This window comes from Pleurodeles waltl, chromosome 4_2 (genome assembly GCF_031143425.1).
Source record: "Pleurodeles waltl isolate 20211129_DDA chromosome 4_2, aPleWal1.hap1.20221129, whole genome shotgun sequence".
In the NCBI taxonomy this organism is placed as follows: domain Eukaryota; kingdom Metazoa; phylum Chordata; class Amphibia; order Caudata; family Salamandridae; genus Pleurodeles; species Pleurodeles waltl.
The window spans coordinates 1,054,310,774-1,054,337,980 of record NC_090443.1 but is presented as its reverse complement, the minus strand read 5'-3'; the positions used below and the strand labels follow the sequence as shown (position 1 = coordinate 1,054,337,980).

General features: G+C 50.0%; 1 protein-coding gene across 1 annotated transcript in view; it reads right to left on the bottom strand.

Moving 5' to 3' along the window:
* ZDHHC5 (zinc finger DHHC-type palmitoyltransferase 5) overlaps nt 1-27,207 on the bottom strand; it is a 404,963-nt gene that overhangs the window by 271,259 nt on the left and 106,497 nt on the right. Inside the window, exons 3-5 of the mRNA XM_069233064.1 lie at nt 3,646-3,767; nt 3,351-3,508; nt 3,094-3,266 (exon numbers count right to left, since the gene is read on the bottom strand). Coding sequence (XP_069089165.1) covers nt 3,094-3,266; nt 3,351-3,508; nt 3,646-3,767 — 453 coding nt within the window. The remainder of the gene's footprint in view (nt 1-3,093; nt 3,267-3,350; nt 3,509-3,645; nt 3,768-27,207) is intronic.

Here is a 27,207-nt window from a genome sequence, read left to right as displayed (position 1 = left end):
GTGCTAGAGTCAACATTTTGAATTTCTCCTGTTTGAGGAACCAATTCAAAATCCTCAGGTCCAGGAGAGGTCTCAAACGTCCATCCTTTTAGGTGATCAGGAAATATCTCGAATAACATCCCTGACCCTTCTCCTGCTCGGGAACCAACTCCACTGCACCTTTTGACAATAGGGATAGGACCTCCTGTTCTAACAACAGGAGATGGTCTTCTGAACAAAAGGAAGGACGGGGAGGGAAGGGAGGAGGAATCTCCTGAAAGGGAAGGGCATAGCCTTTCCTCACCACACTGATGACCCTGGAGTCTGAGGTGATCGACTCCCACATAGGAAGAAAAAGAGACAACCTTCCCCCTACTGGAGATACATGGGACGCAATGGTTAGAGGACTAGGGTTGCTTCTCCTGTTGCACCCCCCCTGAGGAAGAGGAAGAGGCAGGGTGCTGTTGTTGGGGCGCCCCTCTAGTGCGGACTCTACCCCGCCCCCTAAAAGATCTGTAAGGGAGACTTGAGGACTGTTGGCCTGTTTGCTGCGATCTTCCATGAAAGGACGCCGCTCATCCAAACACCCTAAGACGTCTAAATGATCTAAAAGGGGTCGAAACAGCTTGCAGGCCCAAGGATTTCGCCGTTGCCCTACACTCTTTAAAGCGCTCCAAGGCAGAGTCCGCTTAAGTGTCAAATAACTTATCGCCATCAAAAGGCAAGTCTAACAGAGTGGCTTGGACATCCAACGAGAACCCAGATGTACGTTACCAAGCATGACGTCTGGTAGCGATGGAGGTTCCCATGGCTCTAGCAACGAGTCCGTGGTGTCCAGCCCCGATTGTATGACCTGCGTCGCCGCAGCCTGAGCATCCGTAAGGAGTCCTTGCAGGTCTTGGGGCATATCAGGCAATGCCGCTTTAGCTGCATTCATAGCAGCTTGAATGTATCTCCCCAGGATATATGTGGCATTTGCTGACTTTAGCGCCATGCTGCAAGATGAGAAAACCTTCTTTGCAGACTGCTCCATCCTTTTGGATTCCCTGTTGGATGGCACACCAGGGAAGGAGCCAGGCGCAGACTGCGATGAACAAGACGCCTGTACCACCAGACTCTCCGGAGACGGGTGTTTCGAAAGAAACTCAGGGTCCCCTGGAGCTGATCTATACCGTCTGGCCACTGACCTGTTCACCGCCGATGAAGAAACAGGCTTTTTCCAGACCTCGATGATGGGATCCATAAGAGCTTTATGAAAAGGCAGCAATGGATCCGCAACAGCAGTGGTAGGATGTATCACCTCTGTCAGGATATTCGTCTTGACCTGGGCAATAGGAAGCGGGAGTGCTAAGAAATCAGCAGCCTTTCTGATGATAGAATGGAACGAAGCTGCCTCCTCGGTATACTCTCCTGGTGAGGCTAAATCCCATTCCGGGGAAGTATCCAGCCCACTGGCAGTGTCTAACCCCTGAAAGTCACCCAGGGGCTCCACAATCTCCCCTTCCTCAAGGAGCGGTCTCTGGTATTCTCTTTCCTCCAACAATCTGAGGGCCTTCCTTCGGGAACGCAACTTTGCCTCCAGCCCCGGCGTCGACAAAGAGTTGGCCGACATCGAAGAGCGGTGTTGAGAAGGTGTCACCACTCGATCTCCGGACCCATCCAATGCCGGAGATGGATCCATCGGTGCCGTGGACAGCTGATCTCCACCCATCGACACCATCCGACTCCGGGACGCCTCCATCTGGATAGACACCGGCGTCAAAGGTCTTTCCACCGACGTCGACGGCTGCACAGCCGGTACCGGCGCCGGACTAGCGTCCCCTACCAGACAGATGGCATGAACGACGACGTGTTTAAGGAGCCGGAGCACCCAAATTAAATGCCAACGGACCAGTGGGGCAGCCGGCGCACCACCTCCTGGCGCCATGCTCTGAAACATGGCAAACATGGCATTAAGGAATGCCGCTGGATCCGATCCTGGAGTAGGGAAGACAGGATACTCCTGTGGAGCCGGACCCGGATCCTGGACATCCGGATGCGCTGGTGAAGAGTGAGGACTCTGAGGCTCCACCACCTCAAAGACCGACGGCGCCGGAGAAGTCTGCTGAGTCAAAGGCTGAGGAGTCACCGCTGGGCTGACCTCCCATGACTTATGGCGCTGAGCAGATAGAGACCTCGAATCGTGATGGCGCCGCTTCCTAGGACTCTTCACCGACTTCCCCGACGAAGATCTATGGTGACTCCTCTTCTCCTTTTTAGCCTTTGCTAAAAACAACTTGGCTTCCCGCTCCTTCAGAGCCTTGAGATTCATTTTCTGGCACGAACCACACTCCTGGACGTCGTGGTCCGAGCTCAGACACCATAGACAGTCGTTATGCGGGTCAGTGACTGACATCCGACCTCCACATTCTCTGCAAGGCTTGAACCCTTTCCGACATTCCGAAAACACAAAGTATCCCTTTCAACAGCAATCAACAAGAGCTGGAGAAATAACCGTTATCGAAGGCACGGAAAAAAGGGAACTGACGTCAGCACGCCGGCGAGGACCTCTTATTGCCATGATGACATCAGACAGTCGCGTGGAGTCGGGTAATTGTGACGTCCTCGCCGACGTGCAGAGCTGGAAAGAAGTTTCCGTCGAATGCTGCGCATTGTGGACAATTCATTAGGTGAGGAATCCACAGATAGTTGCATCCATCAGAAAGGACACCTTATCGACAAATGCTCCCTTGCATGCACTTCAACAAGAAACTGTTACATACACTTAACTAGAATAAACATGCAGATAGGTGTTCTCTTGTACCAAGGCCCACCTCCCCATCCTCCCCCCTACTACTGAGAACCACCTCACAGAATCATGGTTGGGGCAGTCTCCTTCAGACACATTATCACAAACTTGTCTTAGCTCAAACTCAATCCTAGACAGAACAAGTAAAAACTGGTTTATCGTTGCTCTCTTCCAAAAGATGGGGAAGGAGAGAACATTCTTAGAAGGGCCCCCCATCTACAAAGAAGAGGGATGACATAAAGTTACTTACTGAAGGAGAGCAAAATACTAACAACAACAACAACAACAATACAAGTGTGCTACTCTCGCACACCTCAGAAGGATACGTGACAGCCGTGTGAACTCTGGACAGGTCCTTCACGTGGTGCAGGACATACACAAGCCCAAAGCCAAAAACTCCCATGATGTGGATGGTGAGGGAGAGAAGAAAGAGGAAGAAGTAGCGGTAGTTCCTACGGCCGATGCAGTTGTTCACCCATGGGCAATGATGGTCAAACTCCTACCAGAGACACAACAAAAAGAGATACATGACCTTTGTGCTGGTTCCACCGCTCAATGTCTAAGTGTCCCTGAACTGCTTTACCTCAACACAATTGTCACAGACGCTGCAGTGTGAACAACGCGGTGGGCGGTAAAAGCGGCAGGTGGAGCACCATTTCATACGAACTTGAATGCCTTTGATCTCCACAGTCTTGTATAGTGGGGCGCGGAAATCATCCTCCTTGTCCTCATCTTCCTCAGCTGAGGGGAGAATAGGAAGAATGAGTCATAAAATAAAGACATAACCCATCCCTGCCTGCTTTCACTATTCGTCAGTATATCTGGATGATACTGAGCTCTAACTCCATGGTGGTTCCTCAGAGGCAGACTGTACTCACCTCGTGGAAAGATACCAGGGTCCATGAACGTGGCCATGCTGAAGTTGGCCAACACAAAGAGGAAGACCAAGGCATTGTAAATTGGTATCACGACCGACAAGGAGTAACTGAGCCATGGGCACCTGTAAAGAAGAGAAAAGCGTTGAAAATTAAGAGTCAAGAAAACCACAAAAACATCTTAGTCTGCTCACTTTCCTACTCAAACAAATAATAGTATTTCAATGCTACTTTAAGCTTTAACCATAGAAATAACACTACTTTTGCTAGCAGTGTTAGTTCCATGCATTTGATAAATCTGCTCCTGGTACTAATCACACCGATTCACAACAACAAGACCTTAGAAGAATCAGTAGGGGAGAAGGTCTATTATTTTTGTTTCAGCGTTTTCTCAGGTAGGAAAACAAAAATTGACAAAATACAATTTCCAAGTAATATTTAATGTATTCATTTGTTGTGCTGTCATACTGCTCATCAGTGGTTTCATACATAAAATGTCAGTATCTTAAGTGATAAAAAGGTTGTAACATTGAAGGTGGCTTGCTAGGCTCGTATCAAAGCACATCCTGGTAATAAACCCAGAAATGCAGAAAAACCTTTAAAAAACTATGATGCACCAGGTTCAACACTTAAATGTAGCGCACTGTAATATCCATGTGCTAAGCATTTTGAGGCATTTTTGTGGTGTGCATTTATAAGTCATTACTTTCACCTGATAAATGTTGGCCTTCCGTCATCAAATGGAAATCAGAATGACAACCCATGATTTGTTTTTTATTTGTGAGGACCCATGTCCAAATGACTCTGTACCTGATGTTTTTAAAGGAAATCTACAAAAACGCTAAAGTAAAAAAAAAAAAAAAATCTACATATTCTGCTTCATCAATTCCAGCCTTTCCCAAGTAAATAGCTGATTTTATTAGAGTTGCTCAAATTCACAGTGTAGGAAGTTGGCTCTGTATATACTATCTCAAAGTGAGAAATAGTGTGCACAGAGTCTAAGGGTTCCCAAGGGTTGATAGTGGCAAAAAGAGATAATTCTAATGCTTTATTTTACGGTAGTGTGGTCGAGCAGTAGGCTTCTCAGAGGGTAGTGTTAAGCATTTGTTGTACTCACACAGGCAATAAATGAGGAACCCACACTCAAAGACTTACTCCAGGCCAATAGTTTTTATATAGAAAAATATATTTTCTTAATTTATTTCAGAACCACAAGATTCAAGATTTGAAGTAAATACATAAAATGCAAGGTACTCCACACAGGTAAGTAAGGAACTTTGAATTAAAGCAGTAGTACACACAGTATAGGTTAAAATGGCAATAAGCTATTTTAAAAGTGGACACTGTGCAAAAATCAACAGTTCCTGGGGGAGGTAAGTAAGGTTAAGTTTCTGAGGTAGGTAAAGCACTTACAAGTTCAGTTTCCTGGGTATAGGCAGCCCACCGTTGGGGGTTCAACGCAACCCCAAAGTCACCGCACCAGCAAACACAGGGCCGGTCAGGTGCAGAGGTCAAAGGAGGGCCCAAAACACATAGGCGCCTATGGAGAACAGGGGGGCTCCGGTTCCTGTCTGCCAACAGGTAAGTACCTGCGTCTTCAGAGGGCAGACCGGGGAGTGGGGTTTGTAGAGCACGGGGGGTTGGTGAGGAGGAAATGACAAGTAAGCACACAAAACAACCTCAGCGGCACGGGGGCGGCCAGGTGCAGTGTGCTTAGCAGGCGTCGGGTTTTCAAAATGAATCAATAGATGGACCCAGGGGTCACTCTAGCGGTGCAGGCAGGGCACAGGGGGGCTTCTCGGGCCAGCCACAGACTGGGCGAGGCAGAGGGTCGACTGCTGGTCACTCCTGCACTGGAGTTCAGTTCCTTTGGGGCTGCGGGTGCAGTGCTTGGTCCAGGCGTCGGGTTCTTTGTTCCAGGCAGTCGCGGTCAGGGGAGTCTCTGGATCCTCTCTGCATGCGTTGCTGTGGGAGTCCGGGGGGGGGGTCGTCTCAGGTTACTCACAAGGTCGCAGTCGCATGGGAGTCCTCCCTGTAGTGTTGGTTCTCTGGAACTTGAGCAGGGGGCGTCGGGTGCAGAGTGTTAAGTCTCACGCTTCCGGCGGAAAGAGTGAAGTCTTTAAAAGTTGCAAGAAAGTTGCAAAGTTGTTGCTGTTAATGAACAGTGCCGCTGTTCTCTGGAGTTTCTTGGTCCTTCGGGTTCAGGGCAGTCCTCTGAGGCTTCAGAGGTCGCTGGTCTCTGTCGGATACGTTGCTGTGCAGGTTCTTTGAGTCTGGAGATCAGCTGGTAGGGCTGGGGACAAGTCAGTTGTCATCTCCGTCGTCTCTGCAGGGCTTTCAGGTCAGCAGTCATTCTTCTTTGTGTAAACAGACCATAAGGAGGGTGAAAAATATGAGAAAAATGGCGCTCTTGCTCACAATCTGTCTCCCAATTATTCTAAACATACGGTGCCTAAAACTAGGGCTTCACCCTCAATAAAACCCAAAACGATAACTCTAAAAGAGTTATCCAAACATAAGAAATTGTAAAGGCACACGTTAATGATCACAGTAATAGACTACAGTAGTTGAATGAAACCAATGTTTTGCCTAATCCAAGTTTAGAAAACACATTTATTCTAAATGAATATTAAAGTCCATATTATGTTCATGTTCTTCCACCTCCAAGATACAGTCTTGATCCAAAAGAATTCACTTATCCAATCTTCAACAATACTTGCAGATTCCACTTGTTCAAACGATGGTCACATATTCAGTTCACAAAAGTATTTTTAAATTCCACTTGTTTGTCCCACTCTTGTGTTTCGTCCGGGGAGTGGCCCAGGACTTCATCAGGACCTCCTTATTGTACTAAACTCAGTTGTTAATTCGAATTCGAAAGCCAACCTGTATATTCGTTAGACTTACAATTTAGTTGATTATATGATATTGAATAGTTCCCAATATCACACTTCTTTGAGTACCCGATCCTTATTATCCTGTTCTCAGGAGTTTCTTGGTCCTTCGGGTTCAGGGCAGTCCTCTGAGGCTTCAGAGGTCGCTGGTCCCTGTCGGATGTGTCGCTGTGCAGGTTGTTGGAGTCTGGAGACAGGCCGGTAGGGCTGGGGACAAGTCAGTTGTCATCTCTGCAGGGCTTTCAGGTCAGCAGTCCTTTGTGTAGGCTGCAGGAATCTGATTTCCCGGGTTCTGGGGTGCCCCTAAATACTAGATTTAGGGGTGTGTTTAGGTCAGGAGGGCAGTAACCAATGGCTACTGTCCTGGAGGGTGGATACACCCTCTTTGTGCCTCCTCCCTGAGGAGAGGGGGGCACATCCCTAATCCTATTGGGGGAATCCCCCAATCTCAAGATGGAGGATTTCTAAAGGCAGGGGTCACCTCAGCTCAGGGCACCTTAGGAAAAGTCCTGATTAGTGGGTGACTCCTTGTTTTTCTCATTATCTCCTCCAGCCTTGCTGCCAAAAGTGGGGGCAATGGCCGGAGGGGCAGGCATCTCCACTAGCTGGGATGCCCTGGGGTGCTGTAACAAAAGGCATGAGCCTTTGAGGCTCACCGCCAGGTGTTACAGTTCCTGCAGGGGGGAGGTGAGAAACACCTCCACCCAGTACAGGCTTTGTTCCTGGCCACACAGTGACAAAGGCACTCTCCCCCATGTGATCAGAAACTTGTCTGGCTGTGGCAGGCTGGCAGAAACTGGTCAGCCTAGCACTAGGAGTCAGACTGGTATTCAGGGGGCATCTCTAAGATGCCTTCTGGGTGCATTTTACAATAAATCCCACACTGGCATCAGTGTGCATTTATTGTGCTAAGAAGTTTGATACCAAACTTCCCAGATTTCACAGTAGCCATTATGGAACTGTGGAGCTCGTGTTTGTCAAACTCCCAGACCATATACTCTTTATTGCTACCCTGCACTTACAATGTCTACGGTTTTGCTTAGACACTGCAGGGGCATAGTGCTCATGCACATATGCCCTCACCTGTGGTATAGTGCACCATGCCTTAGGGCTGTAAGGCATGCTAGAGGGGTGACTTACCTATGCCACAGTCAGTGTGAGGTGGGCATGGCACTCTGAGGGGAGTGCCATGTCGTCAGTAATTTTCTCCCCACTAACTCACACAAGCTGAGGCAATGTGCATGTACTGAGTGAGGGGTTCCCAGGGTGGCATAAGACATGCTGCAGTCCTTAGCGACCTTCCTTGGCATTAGGGCCCTTGGTACCAGGGGTACCATTTACAAGGGACTTATCTGGGTGCCAGGGCTGTGCCAATTGTGGGAACAAAAGTACAGGTTAGGGAAAGAACACTGGTGCTGGGGCCTGGTTAGCAGGGTCCTAGCATACTTTCAATCATAACTGGCATCAACAAAAGGCAAAAAGTCAGGGGGTAACCATGCCAAGGAGGCAGTTCCTTACACACAGTTTTTAACTTTGAGTAAGTGTCAATACCTCAAAGAAAGAACAAAGTAAGAAACCACTTAAAAAAAATAAAAAGTCATTCACGTCAGTGAAGTTACAAGGACACAGAATTGTGAAGTAAGGGAATACTGATAACGTCAGTGATCATAATGTCATGCCCTTAACTCTCCAATATGAACAACATTAGCCCATTACCAACCAAAGGCTACTAGAAAAAATTGTGAGAAGCAATAAATCAATAGTCAGCATGCACTACTGAAGTCAAATCATGTCGCAAGTCATTCCCAATACATGACAAGGGTGAGGGAGCAGCACTTATCCTTCTAGAAATAAACTGCATTCAATATAGTCGACCACACACGAATAATGTAAAAAATGCTTTTCATTATGTCCTAAATGCTGCCAATTCTAAGTGTTCTAAACAGATGTTGCTATTACACCCAATGTTTAGTGTACTCAATTTGCCCAGCTCTGAAGGGTGAGTTTGCCTTGCTGGGATTCAAAATCGTGAACTCCAGAGCGCATGTTGTGTCAGTTTTGAACATTGAATGCACTAAGCCCCCATCCTGGTCTACGAACATAAGGTGTCCATGGTTCCTCATGGACTGCTAAAGGATGGTATCACCTTCTAAAACAGGACAGTGACACTGGGCCATATGGACATGTGTTATCCCCCAAGGATATTCCTTGCTCATCTTCATATTTAACAAACAATGTTTTCAGTCTCTTGATCTTTTACAGACACAATATAAAGTGAAGATCCACAAAATGTCTACCTCAACATTCAAAACCAGAATTACTTCTTATTAGTTAGGAGAACAATCAAATCGGCCATCAAAAAGCAGACATCTGTGAAAAACTCACTATCCATTCACACCTCTAAAACCTGGGCTCTCAAAGTCCCTCTAAAGAACAAGTTACTTACCTTCGGTAACGCTTTTCCTGGTGGATACAGTAGCTACCTGTGGATTCCTCCCCTTATGAATTCTCCCAGTGCGCTAGCATTCAACGGAAATTGTCTTCCTAGCTCCCACATCGACGAGGACGTCACAATTGCACAGCTCTGCACGCAACTCCGTCTGACATCATCGTGGCAATAAGAGGTCCTCTCCGGTGTGCTGACATCAGTTCCCTTTTTTCTGCGTCAGTTTCACCGTTTTTTACGTGACTTCGAGGCGAACAGGTGAAAACCAACCTCACATAACAATATATGCCAATCCAAATATAAACTACAATATCTGTTTATATAGAAACCCCAAAAACATATATATATACACACATTTATAATAAAAGAAGTCTTGGTATGACCAGAGAGGCAACGGGGAGGCAGGTAGGACTGTGAGGAATCCACAGGTAGCTACTGTATCTACCAGAAAAAGCGTTACCGAAAGTAACTAACTTGTTCTTCTGATTGATCCAACTACCTGTGGGTTCCTCACCTTATGAATAGCATCCCAAACCAGTCCCGCACTCGGAGGTGGGTTCCCGACTGGTCAAACCAAGAAGTCCTGCAAAACAGAACGTGCAAAATGGCCATCCCTCCTAACTTCCGAGTCCAAGCAATAATGCTTTGCAAGAGTGTGGAGAGAAGCCCAAGCTGATGCCTTACAAATATCAACAACTGGTACACATCTAGCTAAAGCCTAAGTGGCAGACTTAGCCCTAGTGGAATGGACCCTAATACTTCAGGAGGAACCTTCTTTGCCTGAGTATAAAAAATCTTTATGCAAAGAATGACCCACCTTGAAAGGGTTCTCTTGTGGACGGCTTTGCCTTTTATCATGCCGACATATCCAACAAAGAGTTGATCATCAATTCTAAAGTCTCTTGTCCTCTCAATGTAGAAACTCAGAGCCTTTCTTGGATCCAAGCGGGGCAGTCTTTCCTCCTCCTTTGAAGGATGGGGAGGAGGGTAAAAGGACGAGAATGTTATATATTGTCCCAGATGAAAGGGAGTGACTTCTTGAGAAACAAATGCATCCCTGGTTCTCAGCACCACCTTGTCAGCATGAAAGGTTGTAAAAGGAGGTTTCACGCTAAGAGCCTGAAGCTCACTCACACGTCTGGCAGACGTGATAGCTGTGAGGAAAACTGATTTTAAAAAGTCTCAACGGGCAAGAATGCATATGCTCAAACGGTGAACCCATTAAAAAAGTAAGAACTAAATTCAAATCCCACTGAGGCATTACAAACGGAGTGGGAGCAAACTTGTTAGTTAACCCTTTAAGGAACCTAAGAACTAAAGGTGATTTAAATAAGGAAGGCTAATCAGAAAGGCAAAGAAAGGCCGACAGTTCTGACAAATAACCCTTTAGTGTCGCTACTGCACTACCCCCCTGTGCCAGGGAAAGAGCAAAAAGCAAAGTATCAGACAAATGAGCCTTGAAGGGATCAATCTGCCTCTCTCCATCGCCCATCTGCCAGCATAAATCGTCTTGATGGAGTGTTGCCTGGCTGATAAGGTGACATCCACCACTTCTGGAGGGAGAGAAAAAGAACTCAGATTGCCCCGTTCAATCTCCAGGTATGTAGGTGCAGGCTCTGGAGGTGGGGGTGCAGAACCTGCCCCCGCGACTGCGAGAGGAGGTCTACACTATAAGTGACACAGAGCGGCAGGCACAGTGAGAGTTGGAGAAGGTCTGTGTACCACACCCTTCTTGGCCAATCTGGGGCTATTAAAATGACTTGAGCCCGATCTTGGCGAATCTTCCTCAGAACTCAAGGAATCAAAGGTATGGGGGGAAAATGCATAAAGCAACTGGTCGCACCAAGACATCTGAAACGCGTCCCCCGAAACCACCTGCACCGGATACTGGAGACTGCAGAACAACGGGCAGTGTACGTTCTCCTGAGTGGCAAACAGGTCTATCTGTGGAAATCCACACATCCAGAAGATGTGAAGAACCAGGTCTGGATGGAAACGCCACTCGTGATCAGCCGAGAAATGCCAACTGAGACTGTCCACACGTGTGTTGAGAACTCCAGCCAGATGGTTTGCTACTATGCAAATCCGATTGTGCTGTGTCCAGGACCAGAGCCTCTCTGCAGAGAAGGTACAACCCTACTCCTCCCTGCTTGTTGATGTACCACATTGCGGTAGTGTTGTATGTCAAAACTTGAACTGACTGACCGCAAAGGGACGGGAGGAAGGCCTTGAGAGCCAGACGTATTGCCTGTAATTCTAACAGATTGAGGTGAGACATCTGTTCCACTGGAGACCAATGACCTTTGATCTCCAGGTACCCCAGATGAGCTCCTCATCCTAGAGTGGAAGCATCCGTTATGACCGTGGCCACCGGAGGTGGTAGACAAAACGTCCTTCCTTGGAAAAGGTTGCCGTCCACCATCGTAGATCCACTGCAGCATCTCAGGAGATTGTTATCAACTCAAGATCCTCTGTGTTGAAACCACTACTTGCGGAGGCACCATTGGTGAGCCCTCATGTGCCAACGTGCATGAGTGACCAACAGAATGCAAGAAGCGAACAGCCCGAGCAGGCGTAGGACCTTGAGGACTGGAACAACTGCTCCATTTTGAAACATTGGAATCAACTCCTGGATGTCCTGAATCCGCTGAGGCAGAGGATAGGCCCGTCTCAAACTACTGTCCTTCTTGGGGGGGGATTAGGAAGTATCTTGAATAACAACCCTGACCCCTTTCCTGCTCTGGAACCAACTCCACTGCACCTTTTGACAACAGGATCTGAACCTTTTGCTGCAACAGGAGATGGTCTTCTGAATAAAACGAGGGACGGGAGGAGGAAACTCCTGAAAAGGGAGAGCATATCCATTTCTCACAATGTTCAGAACCCATGAGTCTGATGTAATTAACTCCCACTCGTGGAGAAAAAGACATAAATCTTCCCCCTACAAGAGAAATGTGGTCGCAAATGGGGAGAAAACTAGGGCTGCTTCCCTTGTTGTTGTCCTGCAGAGGAAGAGGATGATGCAGGGTGCTGCTGGGTGGCCCCTCTTGTCCTAACCCTCCCCCGCCCTCTAAAGGATCAATATAGGAGGCTGGCAGGCTGTTGGACTGTGGACAGGGGTCTCCCAGGGTAGACGGCTGCACGCTCAAACCCCCTAAATCAAATCTAAATCATTAACATTTATAAAGCGCGCTACTCACTCGTGCGGGTCTCAAGGCGCTGGGGGAAAGGGGGGGGGGGGGTTACTGCTGCTCGAAAAGCCAGGTTTTTAGGAGTCTCCGGAATGCAGAGTGGTCCTGAGGCTGGTGGGGAGGGAGTTCCAGGTCTTGGCTGCCAGGAAGGAGAAAGACCTCCCACCCGCCATGGAACGGCGGATGCGAGGGACGGCAGCGAGCGCGAGGTCAGAGGAACGGAGGAGGCGGGTGGGGACGTAGAAGCTGAGGCGTCGGTTGAGGTATTCCGGTCCCTTGTTGTGGAGGGCTTTGTGTGCGTGGGTGAGAAGTCGAAAGGTGATCCTTTTGCTGACTGGGAGCCAATGCAGGTGTCTCAGGTGTGCGGAGATGTGGCTGTTGCGGGGTACGTCGAGGATGAGGCGGGCCGAGGCGTTTTGAACGCGTTGCAGACGTTTTTGGAGTTTGGCGGTGGTCCCAGCGTAGAGGGTGTTGCCGTAGTCCAGGCGGCTCGAGACGAGGGCGTGGGTCACGGTTTTTCTAGTGTCGGCGGGGATCCAGCGGAAGATCTTGCGGAGCATGCGGAGGGTGAGGAAGCAGGCGGAGGACACGGCGTTGACTTGCTTGGTCATGGTGAGAAGAGGGTCCAAGATGAAGCCGAGGTTGCGGGCGTGGTCTGCGGGGGTCGGTGCGGTGCCGAGGGCCACCAAGAGTCGTCCCAGGCGGATGGGGTGTTGCAGAGGATGAGGACTTCCGTTTTGTCAGAGTTCAGCTTTAGGCGGCTGAGCCTCATCCAATCTGCGACATCCTTCATACCCTCTTGTAGGTTGGTCTTGGCGCTGGGCACCTCAAAGGGGTAGCAGAGGAGGCTTGCAGACCCAAAGACTTCGCCATGGCCCAACTAACTTTAAAGCGCTCTAGGGCATAGTCCGCTTTATCACCAAACAGTTTCTCTCCATCAAAGGGCAAATCCAAAAAAAGTAATCTGCACATCAGAAGAAAACCCAGAGGACCTCAACCAAGCGTGCCTCCTGGTAGCAATAGAGGTACCCATTGGCCTGGCCACCGAGTCCGTGGAATCCAGACCGGACTGAAGTATCTGTTTTGCTGCAACCTGAGCATCAGATAGAATTTCACCTAACTGACCCTGTACATCCTGCGGCAGGTCAGGAACCATAGGCCTAGCAGAGTCCATCAGGGCGTGTATGTATCGACCAAGAACACAGGTAGCATTCGCAACCTTGAGAGCCATGCTGCAAAAAGAGAGTCTTCTTTGCCGATTGCTCCATCCTTTTGGATTCCCTGTCCGATGGAATCACAGGGAAGGAGACTGGAGCACCCCGTGTGGAGCAAGAGGCCTGAACAACCAGACTCTCCGGGATAGGATGTTTCGATAAGAACCCAGGATCTCCAGGCACCACTCTGTATCTTCTTGCCACAGACCTATTAACAGCAGGTGACGACACAGGCTTCCTCCAAAGTTCCAATATGGGCTCCGTAAGAGCATTGTTGAACGGAAGCAAAGGATCCACAGAAGTTGTAGAAAGGTGTAGGACCTCCATCAAAATATTTGTCTTAACCTCTGTAGCAGGCAACGGAAGATCTATAAAGTTTGCCGCCTTCCTAATCACAGTGTGGAAGGAGGCCGCCTCCTCTGTGAACTCCCCCGGTGAAGAAGGGTCCCACTCTGGGGAAACGTCAAGCCCACTGCCCAAATCCAACCCTTGATATTCCCCCAAGGGCTCCACAATTTCCCCCTCTTCCAACAACTGCCATTGGTACTCTTCCTGTTCTAAAAGCCTCGAAGCCTTTCCAAGCGATCTCAGTCTGGCCTCCAACCTCAACGTTGACATAGAATTGGCCGGCGTCGATGACACTGGCTTCAAAACTTGAAGACGCGGAACAGGACAGGAAGGTTGGCTTCGGTCGAATCCATCATTCGGATCCGGCGCCGCAGTGGATCCTAACTGTGCGTAGGGCACTTGAGGCTCCACCATCTGCGTTGACTGACAGGGCGATGAGATTGGCGCCATAGGTCTGGAAGGCGACATCATCCGAACCACAGGACCTCGAGGCGACATCTTCGTAAGGAGCCGGGAAGCCCAACAAAAAGCTAATGGACCTGTGGGACCAGCTGGTGCACCAGCAGGGGCCACAGCCTTAAACATCGAGAACATGGCATTTGAAAATGCCGGCGGATCCGCTCCTGGAGCCGGGAAGGCAGGACACCACTCGTCTCCATGTTGCACCTGTGCTTGCTGGACCTCCGATGCAGCAGGTGAAAATCAAGGACTCTCCGGAGGTGCCACTATCTCCAAGATTGACGGCACCGGAGTAGCCTGAGGGCTCTGGGGTTGCGGAGTCACCGTCTGACTCACCTCCCATGTCACACGGCGCAGTTGAGATGGAGACCTTGATCTTGACTGGCTCCGAGCCGAATGACGCTGAGAGTCATGACGACGTGGTCTCTTGTGTCTCTTCGACGAAGTATGGGAAGAGGATCTACGAGGACTCTTATGCCCCTTCGCCTTGGCCCAAAAGTCTGGCGCCTCTCTCTTTCAGAGCCTTAGGATTCATGCTCTGGCAGGAAACACACTCCTCGACGTCATGCTCAGAGCTTAGACACCAAAGGCAATTGTCATGAGGGTCCGTAACCGACATGCGACCCCCACACTCTCGACATGGCTTAAACCCTGACTTCCTATGAGGAGACATTGTAACTAGAAACCGGTTCGAAACTAGTAACAAGATGGAACACCTCCAAAAATAGCAAGAGCTAGGAGAAAACAGTTAGCGTCGAAGGCACGGAAAAAAGGGAACGAAAGTCAGCACACCGGACCTCTTATTGGCACGGTGACATCAGACGGAGTCGTGTGGAGCCGTGCAATTGTGACGTTGGCGTGGAGAGCTGGGAAGAAGATTTTCCATCGGATGCTGGCGCATGGGAGAATTCATAAGGTGAGGAATCCACGGGTAGTTGTATCCATAAGAAGCAGCACTTAGATCAAGTAGGATCAAGGCAGAGGGCGTGCCTTCATCTAAAGTCCAAAGACGTTGCTCAGTGACTGCAAGAAGGGCAGATTCTGTGCTGTGTAACGGCCTAAAACCATTCTGCAGAATATTCAAGATCTGATTATCTTCTAAGAACTTTGTTAAGATAGAGTTGACATCAGTCTCGACCACCTTAGCAAAAAACAAACAAACAAAAAAAAAGGCAGGAGAGATAGGGCAGAGGTTCTCAGGTTTGCAAGCATCAAAGGCAGCTTTTCTCAAAATGGAGATCACCTGAGCATGTTTCCACAAGCCTGGCACAACTTCCGAAGACAGAGAGGTTGATCAATTCCAAGTAAGGAAGAAGTCAATCTTGGAGATTGAGAAACACGTCTGGCTTAAGGGGGTCGGGCAGGAGAGCCTGATTTAACTGTATTACATTAAAAGCAAATTGATGCAACTAAAAAGTCTGCAGACGCCACAAGCCATCACTGACAGACTGACAACATTCACTTGAAACAGACTCCTGATCATCTAAAGGACTTTGTCATGCTTGTGTAGGAGGCTGGCCTGGCTTGTAGTGGGTACCAAGGGGTACTTACACTCTGTACCAGGTCCAGTTATCCCTTATTAGTGTAGAAGAGGTGTTTCTAGCAGCTTAGGCTGATAGAAGGTAGCTATAGCAGAGCAGCTTAGGCTGAACTAGGAGACATGCAAAGCTCCTACTATACCACTGGTGTCATATGCACAGTATCATAAGAAACCACAATACACAGATATACTAAAAATAAAGGTACTTTATTTTTATGACAATAAGCCAAAGGTTTCTCAGTGAGGATGCCAAATATACACAAGATATATGTACACAATACCAAAAATATGCAGTAATAGCAAAAGGAAGTAATGCAAGCAGTGTAAAGTTACAATAGATTGCAATAGGAGCACATAGGTATAGGGGCAACACAAACCATATACTCCAAAAGTGGAATGCGAACCACGAATGGACCCCAAACCTATGTGAGCTTGTAGAGGGTCGTTGGGACTGTAACAAAACAGTGAGGGTTAGAAAAATAACCCACCCCAAGACCCTGAAAAGTAGGTGTAAAGTGCACCTATAACCCCCAGAGAGCACAGAAGTCGTGATTGGGGGTTTCTGCAAGGAAGACCAACACCAGCAAAGCAACCAAAGTGGATTTCCGGACCGGAGTACCTGTGGAACAAGGGGACCAAGTCCAAGAGTCGCAACAATGTCGAGAGTGGGCAGATGCCCAGGAAATGCCAGCTGACGGTGCAAAGAAGCTGCTACCAGATGGTAGAAGCGGTGGATTCTGCAAGAACGAAGAGGGCTAGAAACTTCCCCTTTGGAGGATGGATGTCCCACGTCGTGAAGAAGCTTGCAGAGGTGTTCCCACGCAGAAGGACCGCAAACAAGCCTTGCTAGCTGCAAGGGTCGCGGTTAGGGTTTTTGGATGCTGCTGTGGCCCAGGAGGGACCAGGATGTCGCCACTTGGATGAGGAGACACAGGGGGCGCCCAGCAAGTCAGGGAGCCCTCACGGAAGCAGGCAGCACCTGAAGAGGTACCGGAACAGGCACTTTGAAGAGGAGTGAACCGGAGTTCACCCGAAGTCAGAAAACGGAGTCCCACGACGCCGGAGGACAACTCAGAAGGTTGTGCACTGCAGGTTAGAGTGTCGGGGACCCAGGCTTGGCTGTGCACGAAGGAAATCCTGGAAGAGTGCACAGGAGCCGGAGCAGCTGCAAATCACGCGGTACCCAGCAATGCAGTCTAGCGTGGGGAGGCAAGGACTTACCGCCACCAAACTTGGACTGAAGAGTCACTGGCCTGTGGGAGTCACTTGGACAGAGTTGCTGAGTTCCAGGGACCACGCTTGTCGTGCTGAGAGGGGACCCAGAGGACCGGTAATGCAGTCTTTTGTTGCCTGCGGTTGCAGGGGGAAGATTCCGTCGACCGACGGGAGATTTCTTCAGAGCTCCTGGTGCAGAAAGGAGGCAGGCTACCCCCAGAGCATGCACCACCAGGAAACAGGCGAGAAAGCGGCAGGATAAGCGATACAAGGTTGCAGTAGTCGTCTTTGCTACTTTGTTGCGGTTTTGCAGGCGTCCTGAGCAGTCAGCGGTCGATCCTTTGGCAGAAGGTGAAGAGAGAGATGCAGAGGAACTCTGGTGAGCTCTTGCATTCGGTATCTGAAGAACTCCCCAAAGCAGAGACCCTAAATAGCCAGAAAAGGAGGTTTGGCTACTTAGGAAGGAGGATAGGCTAGTAACACAGGTAAGAGCCTATCAGAAAGAGTCTCTGACGTCACCTGCTGGCCCTGGCCACTCAGAGCAGTCCAGTGTGCCAGCACACCTCTGAATCCAAGATGGCAGAGGTCTGGGGCACGCTGGAGGAGCTCTGGGCACCTCCCCTGGGAGGTGCAGGGGAGAGGTCACTCCCCTTTCGCACCAGGGCAGGGCTGGGGGATCCCTGAACCGGTGTAGACTGGCTTATGCAGAGATGGGCACCATCTGTGCCCATCAAAGCATTTCCAGAGGCTGGGGGAGGCTACTCCTCCCCAGCCCTGACACCTTTTTCCAAAGGGAGAGGGTGTAACACTTTCTCTCTGAGGAAGTCCTTTGTTCTGCCTTCCTGGGCCAGGCCTGGCTGGACCCCAGGAGGGCAGAAACCTGTCTGAGGGGTTGGCAGCAACAGCAGCTGCAGTGAAACCCCGGGAAAGGCAGTTTGGCAGTACCCGGGTATGTGCTAGAGACTTGGGGGATCATGGAATTGTCTCCTGTAGGAAGTTGGCTCTGTATGCACTATTTCAAAGTAAGGAATAGTATGCACAGAGTCCAAGGGTTCCCCTTAGAGGTAAGATAGTGGCAAAAAGAGATAATACTAATGCTCTATTTTGTGGTAGTGTGGTCGAGCAGTAGGCTTATCAAAGGAGTAGTGTTAAGCATTTGTTGTACATACACACAGGCAATAAATGAGGAACACACACTCAGAGACAAATCCAGCCAATAGGTTTTTAAATAGAAAAATATATTTTCTTAGTTTATTTTAAGAACCACAGGTTCAAATTCTACATGTAATATCTCATTTGAAAGGTATTGCAGATAAGTACTTTAGGAACTTTGAATCATTACATTAGCATGTATACTTTTCACATAAAACACAATAAGCTGTTTTAAAAGTGGACACAGTGCAATTTTCACAGTTCCTAGGGGAGATAAGTTTTTGTTAGTTTTGTCAGGTAAGTATATCACTTACAAGTCTCAGGTTTGGGTCCAAGGTAGCCCACCGTTGGGGGTTCAGAGCAACCCCAAAGTTACCACACCAGCAGCTCAGGGCCGGTCAGGTGCAGAGGTCAAAGAGGTGCCCAAAACGCATAGGCTTCAATGGAGAGAAGGGGGTGCCCCGGTTCCGGTCTGCCAGCAGGTAAGTACCCGCGTCTTCGGAGGGCAGACCAGGGGGGTTTTGTAGGGCACCGGGGGGGACACAAGTCCACACAAAAAGTACACCCTCAGCGGCACTGGGGCGGCCGGGTGCAGTGTAGAAACAAGCGTCGGGTTTTCCATGGAAATCAATGAGAGATCAAGGGATCTCTTCAGCGTTGCAGGCAGGCAAGGGGGGGGGCTCCTCGGGGTAGCCACCACCTGGGCAAGGGAGAGGGCTTCCTGGGGGTCACTCCTGCACAGGAGTTCCGTTCGTTTAGGTGCTGGGGGCTGCGGGTGCAGGGTCTTTTCCAGCCGTCGGGAAATGGAGTTCAGGCAGTCGCGGTCAGGGGGAGCCTCGGGATTCCCTCTGCAGGCGTCGCTGTGGGGGCTCAGGGGGGACAACTTTGGTTACTCACGGACTCGGAGTCGCCGGAGGGTCCTCCCTGAGGTGTTGGTTCTCCACCAGTCGAGTCGGGGTCGCCGGGTGCAGTGTTGCAAGTCTCACGCTTCTGGCGGGGAGTTGCAGGGGTCTTTAAATCTGCTCCTTGAAACAAAGTTGCAGTTCTTTTGGAGCAGTGCCGCTGTCCTCGGGAGTTTCTTGTCTTTCGTGAAGCAGGGCAGTCCTCAGAGGATTCAGAGGTCGCTGGTCCCTTGGAAAGCGTCGCTGGAGCAGGTTTCTTTGGAAGGCAGGAGACAGGCCGGTAAGTCTGGGGCCAAAGCAGTTGGTGTCTTCTGGTCTTCCTCTGCAGGGGTTTTTCAGCTCAGCAGTCCTCTTCTTCTTGTAGTTTCAGGAATCTAAATCTTTAGGTTCAGGGAAGCCCTTAAATACTAAATTTAAGGGCGTGTTTAGGTCTGGGGGGTTAGTAGCCAATGGCTACTAGCCCTGAGGGTGAGTACACCCTCTTTGTGCCTCCTCCCAAGGGGAGGGGGTCACATCCCTAATCCTATTGGGGGAATCCTCCATCTGCAAGATGGAGGATTTCTAAAAGTCAGAGTCACCTCAGCTCAGGACACCTTAGGGGCTGTCCTGACTGGCCAGTGACTCCTCCTTGTTATTCTCATTATTTTCTCAGGCCTTGCCGCCAAAAGTGGGGGCCGTGGCCGGAGGGGGTGGGCAACTCCACTAGCTGGATTCTCCTGCTGTGCTGGCACAAAGGGGTGAGCCTTTGAGGCTCACCGCCAGGTGTGACAGCTCCTGCCTGGGGGAGGTGTTAGCATCTCCACCCAGTGCAGGCTTTGTTACTGGCCTCAGAGTGACAAAGGCACTCTCCCCATGGGGCCAGCAACATGTCTCGGTTGTGGCAGGCTGCTGGAACCAGTCAGCCTACACAGATAGTCGGTTAAGGTTTCAGGGGGCACCTCTAAGGTGCCCTCTGGGGTGTATTTTACAATAAAATGTACACTGGCATCAGTGTGCATTTATTGTGCTGAGAAGTTTGATACCAAACTTCCCAGTTTTCAGTGTAGCCATTATGGTGCTGTGGAGTTCGTGTAAAACAGACTCCCAGACCATATACTCTTATGGCTACCCTGCACTTACAATGTCTAAGGTATTGCTTAGACACTGTAGGGGCACAGTGCTCATGCACTGGTGCCCTCACCTATGGTATAGTGCACCCTGCCTTAGGGCTGTAAGGCCTACTAGAGGGGTGACTTATCTATACCTGCATAGGCAGTGAGAGGCTGGCAGGGCACCGTGAGGGGAGTGCCATGTCGACTTACTCGTTTTGTTCTCACCAGCACACACAAGCTGGCAAGCAGTGTGTCTTTGCTGAGTGAGGGGTCTCCAGGGTGGCATAAGACATGCTGCAGCCCTTAGAGACCTTCCTTGGCATCAGGGCCCTTGGTACCAGGGGTACCACTTACAAGGGACTTATCTGGATGCCAGGGTGTGCCAATTGTGGAATCAAAATTACAGGTTAGGGAAAGAACACTGGTGCTGGGGCCTGGTTAGCAGGCCTCAGCACACTTTCAATTCAAAACATAGCATCAGCAAAGGCAAAAAGTCAGGGGGTAACCATGCCAAGGAGGCATTTCCTTACATCTCCCCAATGCCAGAATGGCATCGGGGTGACAGTTCGATTATCTTAGACATGTCAGATGGCCATGTTCGGAGTTACCATTGTGACGATATACATAGGTAGTGACCTATGTATAGTGTACGCGTGTAATGGTGTCCCCGCACTCTCAAATTCCGGGGAATTCGCCCTGAACCATGTGGGGGCACCTTGGCTAGTGCCAGGGTGCCCACACACTAAGTAACTTTGCACCCAACCTTCACCAGGTGAAGGTTAGACATATAGGTGACTTATAAGTTACTTAAGTGCAGTGGTAAATGGCTGTGAAATAACGTGGACGTTATTTCACTCAGGCTGCAGTGGCAGGCCTGTGTAAGAATTGTCAGATCTCCCTATGGGTGGCAAAAGAAATGCTGCAGCCCATAGAGATTTCCTGGAACCCCAATACCCTGGGTACCTCAGTACCATATACTAGGGAATTATAACGGTGTTCCAGTATGCCAATGTGAATTGGTGAAATTGGTCACTAGCCTGTTAGTGACAATTTAGAAAGCAGAGAGAGCATAACCACTGAGATTCTGGTTAGCAGAGCCTCAGTGAGACAGTTAGGCATCACACAGGGAACATATACAGGGCACACTTATGAGCACTGGGGGCCTGGATGGCAGGGTCCCAGTGACACATACACTAAAACAACATATATACAGTGAAATATGGGGGTAACATGCCAGGCAAGATGGTAGTTTCCTACAGCTAGCATCAGTGCTGCAAATTTGTTCAGCTATTATGACGTTTCCGTTAATATTTACATATATAGTTTGCAAGCTACAGAGCAGGAACACATTTTCAAAAGCAACAAAACAGTCCACTGAATCTATTTTCCTCCTCAAACGGGGAAGCCTTTTACTTTTGTGGATTCAATTTTTATGTTGCCATGTTTTTAAAACACACTGTACAGGTAAATTGCTGAATCTGGATTCAGAAAACCACGGACCTAATGAACGAGTTACTTACCTTCGGTAACGACTTTTCTGGTGGATACATTAGCTACCTGTGGATTCCTCATCTAATGAATACTCCCATGGCGCCAGCATTCGACGGAAATCTTCTTACTAGTCTCTGCACGTCGACGAGGACGTCACTCTTGCCCACGCGACGCCGTCTGACGTCATACAGGCAATAAGAGGTCCTCGCCGACGTGCCGATGACAGTACCAACATTTTTTACGTGCATGAGAATAATAATAACCCAATGTAATGAAAGAGCAAAGCAACATCTCTTAATATTGTAAATCAAACAACATTGCAATAAAATAGCTGTAGATTTAATATAACCTTCTTTTTTTTTTTTTTTTAACAAATAAATATATTTATACATACGAATCATGTATATACACAATATATATAGATTTATATATAAATATACACATATATACAAATATCATATATGCAAAATGTATTGCAACTTTGAAGACCAAAAGGAGCACACTCAAGGATTGCTTGGAGAGACCAAAAAGGCAACGGGGAGGCGGGTGGGACCGTGAGGAATCCACAGGTAGCTAATGTATCCACCAAAAAAGTCGTTACCGAAGGTAAGTAACTCGTTCTTCTGATGGATACAACTACATGTGGATTCCTCACCTAATGAATAGAGTCCCAAAGCAGTACCACGCCCGGCGGTGGGTGCCTAAATGGTCAAACCAAGAAATCCTGCAGCACTGACCGTGCAAAATGACCGTCCCTTCTGACCTCAGAGTCCAAACAGTAATGTTTCACAAAAGTGTGAAGGGACGACCAAGTTGCGGCCTTGCAGATGTCGACCACAGGAACACCCCTGGCCAAGGCCGAAGAGGCCGACTTAGCTCTGGTGGAATGAGCTCTAATGCCCTCAGGCGGATCCTTCTTTGCCAAAGAGTAACAGATTTTAATGCAAAGAACAACCCACCTGGAGAGTGTTCTCTTGTGGACTGCCTTTCCTCTCCTCTTGCCCACGTATCCGACAAACAGCTGATCCTCCAGCCTGATATCCTTCATTCTGTCGATATAGAAGCTCAACGCCCTTTTTGGGTCCAGGCGATGTAGTCTTTCTTCCTCCTTTGAAGGATGAGGCAGAGGATAAAACGTGGACAAAGTAATTGTCTGAGCCAAATGGAAGGGTGAAACAACCTTCGGAAGGAAAGCAGCCTTGGTCCTCAACACCACCTTATCCCCATAAAACGTTATATAAGGGGGTTTAACCGATAAGGCCTGCAACTCACTCACTCTCCTTGCAGATGTTATAGCTACCAGGAATACTGTTTTAATAACCAAATACCTTAAAGGGCAAGAATGCATAGGCTCAAAAGGAGACCCCATAAGGAAAGTCAGGACCAAGGACAAATCCGATTGAGGCATAACGAATGGTTTTGGAGGATATTGATTCAGAAGACCTTTCAAGAATCTGAGAACAATAGGGGATTTAAATAACGACGGTTGGTCTGGAAGACAAATGAAGGCTGACAAGGCCGACAAATAACCCTTAATGGTAGCCACTGCACAACCTTTCTGCGCTAGAGACAGTGCAAAAGACAAAACATGTGACAGATGAGCATGTAAGGGATCAATCTGTCTCTCTCCACACCACATAACAAATTTAGACCACCTATTAGCGTAGATAGATTTAGTGGAGTGTCGCCTGGCCGCTAAGATAACATCCACTACATCAGGCGGGAGAGAGAAGGAACTCAGGTTGCCCCGTTCAATCTCCAAGCATGTAGGTGCAGACTCTGGAGGTTGGGGTGTAAAACCTGCCACTGCGACTGGAGGTCTGCCCTGAGAGGGAGACGGAGCGGAGGGCACAGTGAGAGTTGGAGAAGGTCGGAGTACCATACCCTCCTTGGCCAATCCGGAGCTATTAAGATGACTTGGGCCCGGTCTTGGCGAATTTTCCTCAACACTCGAGGAATCAAGGGTATGGGGGGGAAACGCGTAAAGCAACTGGTCGCACCAGGTTATCTGAAACGCGTCCCCCAACGCTCCCTGCATCGGATACTGGAGGCTGCAGAATAACGGGCAATGCGCGTTCTCCCGAGTGGCAAACAGATCTATCCGAGGAAACCCCCACATTTGGAAGATTAAACAGACTTGATCTGGATGGAGACGCCACTCGTGGTCTGCCGAGAATTGGCGACTGAGACTGTCCGCACGTACATTCAAGACCCCGGCCAGATGATTTGCCACCAAGCAAATCTGATGGTCCTTTGCCCAGGACCATAGCCGAAGAGCTTCTCTGCAGAGAAGGTACGACCCTACTCCTCCCTGTTTGTTTATGTACCACATCGTGGTAGTATTGTCCGTCAGGACCTGTACCAACTGACCACGAAGGGATGGGAGGAAGGCCTTGAGAGCCAGACGTACAGCCCGTAACTCCAACAGATTGATATGAAACACCTGTTCCTCTGGAGACCAAAGCCCTTTGATCTCCAGATCCCCCAGATGAGCTCCCCATCCTAGGGTGGAAGCATCCGTTATTACCGTGGCCACTGGTGGCGACTGCGCGAACGGCTTTCCCTGTGAAAGATTGTTGCCCGCAATCCACCACTTCAATTCCACAGCAGCATCTCTGGAGATCTTGACAGTACCTTCTAAATCTCCCTTGTGTTGAGACCACTGCCTTCGGAGGCACCACTGAAGAGCCCTCATGTGCCAGCGAGCATGCGTGACCAACAGAATGCAGGAGGCGAACAGACCGAGCAGACGAAGGACCTTGAGGGCTGGAACTACCGCTCCATTTCGAAACATTGGAACCAATTCCTGAATATCTTGAATCCGCTGAGGCGGAGGAAAGGCTCGACTCAATGTTGTATCCAGTACTGCCCCTATGAACAGGAGGCGCTGAGAGGGCTCCAGGTGAGATTTGGGCACGTTCACCGAAAAGCCCAGGTCGAACAACAACTGGGTTGTTGACTGCAGATGATGCAACACAAGCTCCGGGGACTTGGCTTTGATCAACCAGTCGTCCAAGTAAGGGAATACTGCTATCCCCTTCCTTCTGAGCTCCGCCGCAACCACTGACATCACCTTTGTGAAGACTCGAGGTGCTGAAGTAAGACCAAACGGGAGGACCGCAAACTGATAGTGCTGCGACCCTACCACAAACCGGAGATACTTCCTGTGCGACTTGAGTATCGGGATATGAAAGTAAGCATCCTGCAAGTCGACAGACACCATCCAATCTTCCTTGTTCAACGCCAAAAGCACCTGTGCTAGGGTCAGCATCTTGAACTTTTCCTGTTTGAGGAACCAATTCAAGATCCTCAGATCCAGGATTGGTCTCAACTGACCATCCTTTTTGGGAATTAGGAAGTATCTTGAGTAACAACCTCGACCCTTTTCCTGCTCTGGGACCAACTCTACCGCGCCCTTTGAAAGGAGGACTTGAACCTCCTGTTCTAGCAACAGGAGGTGTTCTTCTGAACAATAAGATGGGCGGGGCGGGATGAGGGGCGGGAACTCCCGAAAGGGAAGGGCGTAGCCTTTTCCCACAATGCCGAGAACCCAAGTGTCCGTTGTGATAGACTTCCACTTGTGGAGAAAATGCTGTAATCTTCCCCCTACAGGAGAGGAGTGAGTGGGAAACGGTGGAAGCCTAAGGCTGCTTCCCCTGCTGCACCCCTCCAGAGGACGAGGAAGAGGCAGAGTGCTGTTGAGAGGCTCCTCTGGTACGGACCCCACCCCTCCCCCTCCCTCTAAATGACCTATAGGGGAGGGAAGAGGCGGGTTGCTGGAACCTCCCCCGAAAGGAAGAGGAATAAGAGCCACGCCCAAATCCCCGAAACCTCCTGAAAAATCTAGAAGAGGCAGAGGAAGAAGGAGCTTGCAGTCCTAACGATTTGGCTGTGGCTCTGCTCTCCTTAAATCGTTCCAAGGCCGAATCTGCCTTGGCTCCAAACAGTCTGTCCCCATCAAACGGGAGGTCCAGCAGGGTCGACTGCACATCCGCAGAGAACCCTGAGTTTCGGAGCCAGGCCTGTCTTCTTGCCACCACAGCCGTGCCCATCGCCCTGGCCACCGAGTCGGTCGTGTCCAGCCCAGACTGGATAATCTGGGTCGCGGCAGCCTGGGCGTCCGAGACCACATCCAAGAGACCCTGGGGAAGCTCCGTAAATGAAGACGAAATATCATCCATCAGAGCATGGATGTACCTCCCCAGAATGCACGTTGCGTTGGTGGCCTTCAACGCCAAACTGCATGACGAAAATATTTTCTTGGACTGCGCATCCAGTTTCTTGGAGTCTCTGTCTCCAGGCACCGTCGGGAAGGAACCAGGCGCTGACTTTGAGGAACAGGAGGCTTGCACCACCAAGCTCTCCGGCGTAGGGTGTCTAGAGAGAAAGCCAGGGTCAGATGGTGCAGCTCGATACCTCCTGGCCACAGCCCTATGAACGGCCGAGGAAGACACCGGCTTCTTCCACACCTCCAACACCGGATCCAGCAAAGCCTCATTAAATGGCAAGAGAGGCTCAGCTGCAGCAGAGGCCGGATGCAATACCTCTGTCAGCAAATTCTGCTTCGCCTCTGCCACCGGCAAAGGCAGGTCCAAAAAGCTCGCTGCCTTCCTCACCAAAGCATGAAAGGAAGCAGCCTCCTCCGTATATTCCCCTGGAGATGAAAGGTCCCACTCAGGGGAAGTGTCCAGCCCACTGGCTGTATCCAGACCATGCAGTCCGTCTCCAGAGTCCTCAATCTCTCCCTCCTCTAGGACTCGCTGGTACTCTTGCTCTTCTAAAAGACGGAGAGCACGCCTCCTCGAATGAAGTCTCTCCTCGATACGCGGAGTCGACATGGCCTCCGCTGACGTTCAAGAACGGCGCCGATCTCCAGAAGCATCTGACGCCGCGTCCGGCGCCACAGGCAGCTTCGGCGCCGAGGCAGGAGCCGGAGGACGAGGTCTTGGAGCCGATGGACCAACCGGAGTCACAGGGCAAAATCCTGACTTCGACGGAAGGGCAACCTCCGGGGCCGAAACATCCGAAGCCACCGGAGCGGACACCGACGCCGGCACCGGCGCCGAGCCCACATTCCCAAAAGGGAGAAAGGGCATAAAGGGTGCCGGCCGAAGAGGCGCAGGATCACCCAACGAAAAGGCCAAGGGCCCCGAAGGACCAGCCGGAGCAGCTCCTGGAGCCATCTGCTGAAAGATGGTATGCATCGCATTAAGAAACGCGGTACTATCGGCTCCAGGAGTGGGAAAAGCCGGATACTGGGGTGCCTGGATCGAGGGCGACCCCGACGCCGGCTTCGACATCTGCGACGCCGGAGAAAACACAAGAGGCTGCACCACCTCAATCACCGACGCCTGACCAGGCGAAGTCGGTGACGCCGGAGAGGGCAACGGCGTCGAAGGATGCGGCGTGACCGTGGGGCTGACCTCCCAAGTCTTCCGACGCCGAGCCGAAGGTGACCTCGAACGAGACTCCTTGCTGGAATGACGTCGTGAGTCTCTACGGCGCCGGGAGTCTCGATGACGCCGGTGAGACCTTGGCGAAGAAGACTTCTTATGATGTTTCTCCTTCTTCTTTGACTTTGCCATGAATAACTTGGCCTCACGCTCTTTGAGGGCCTTCGGA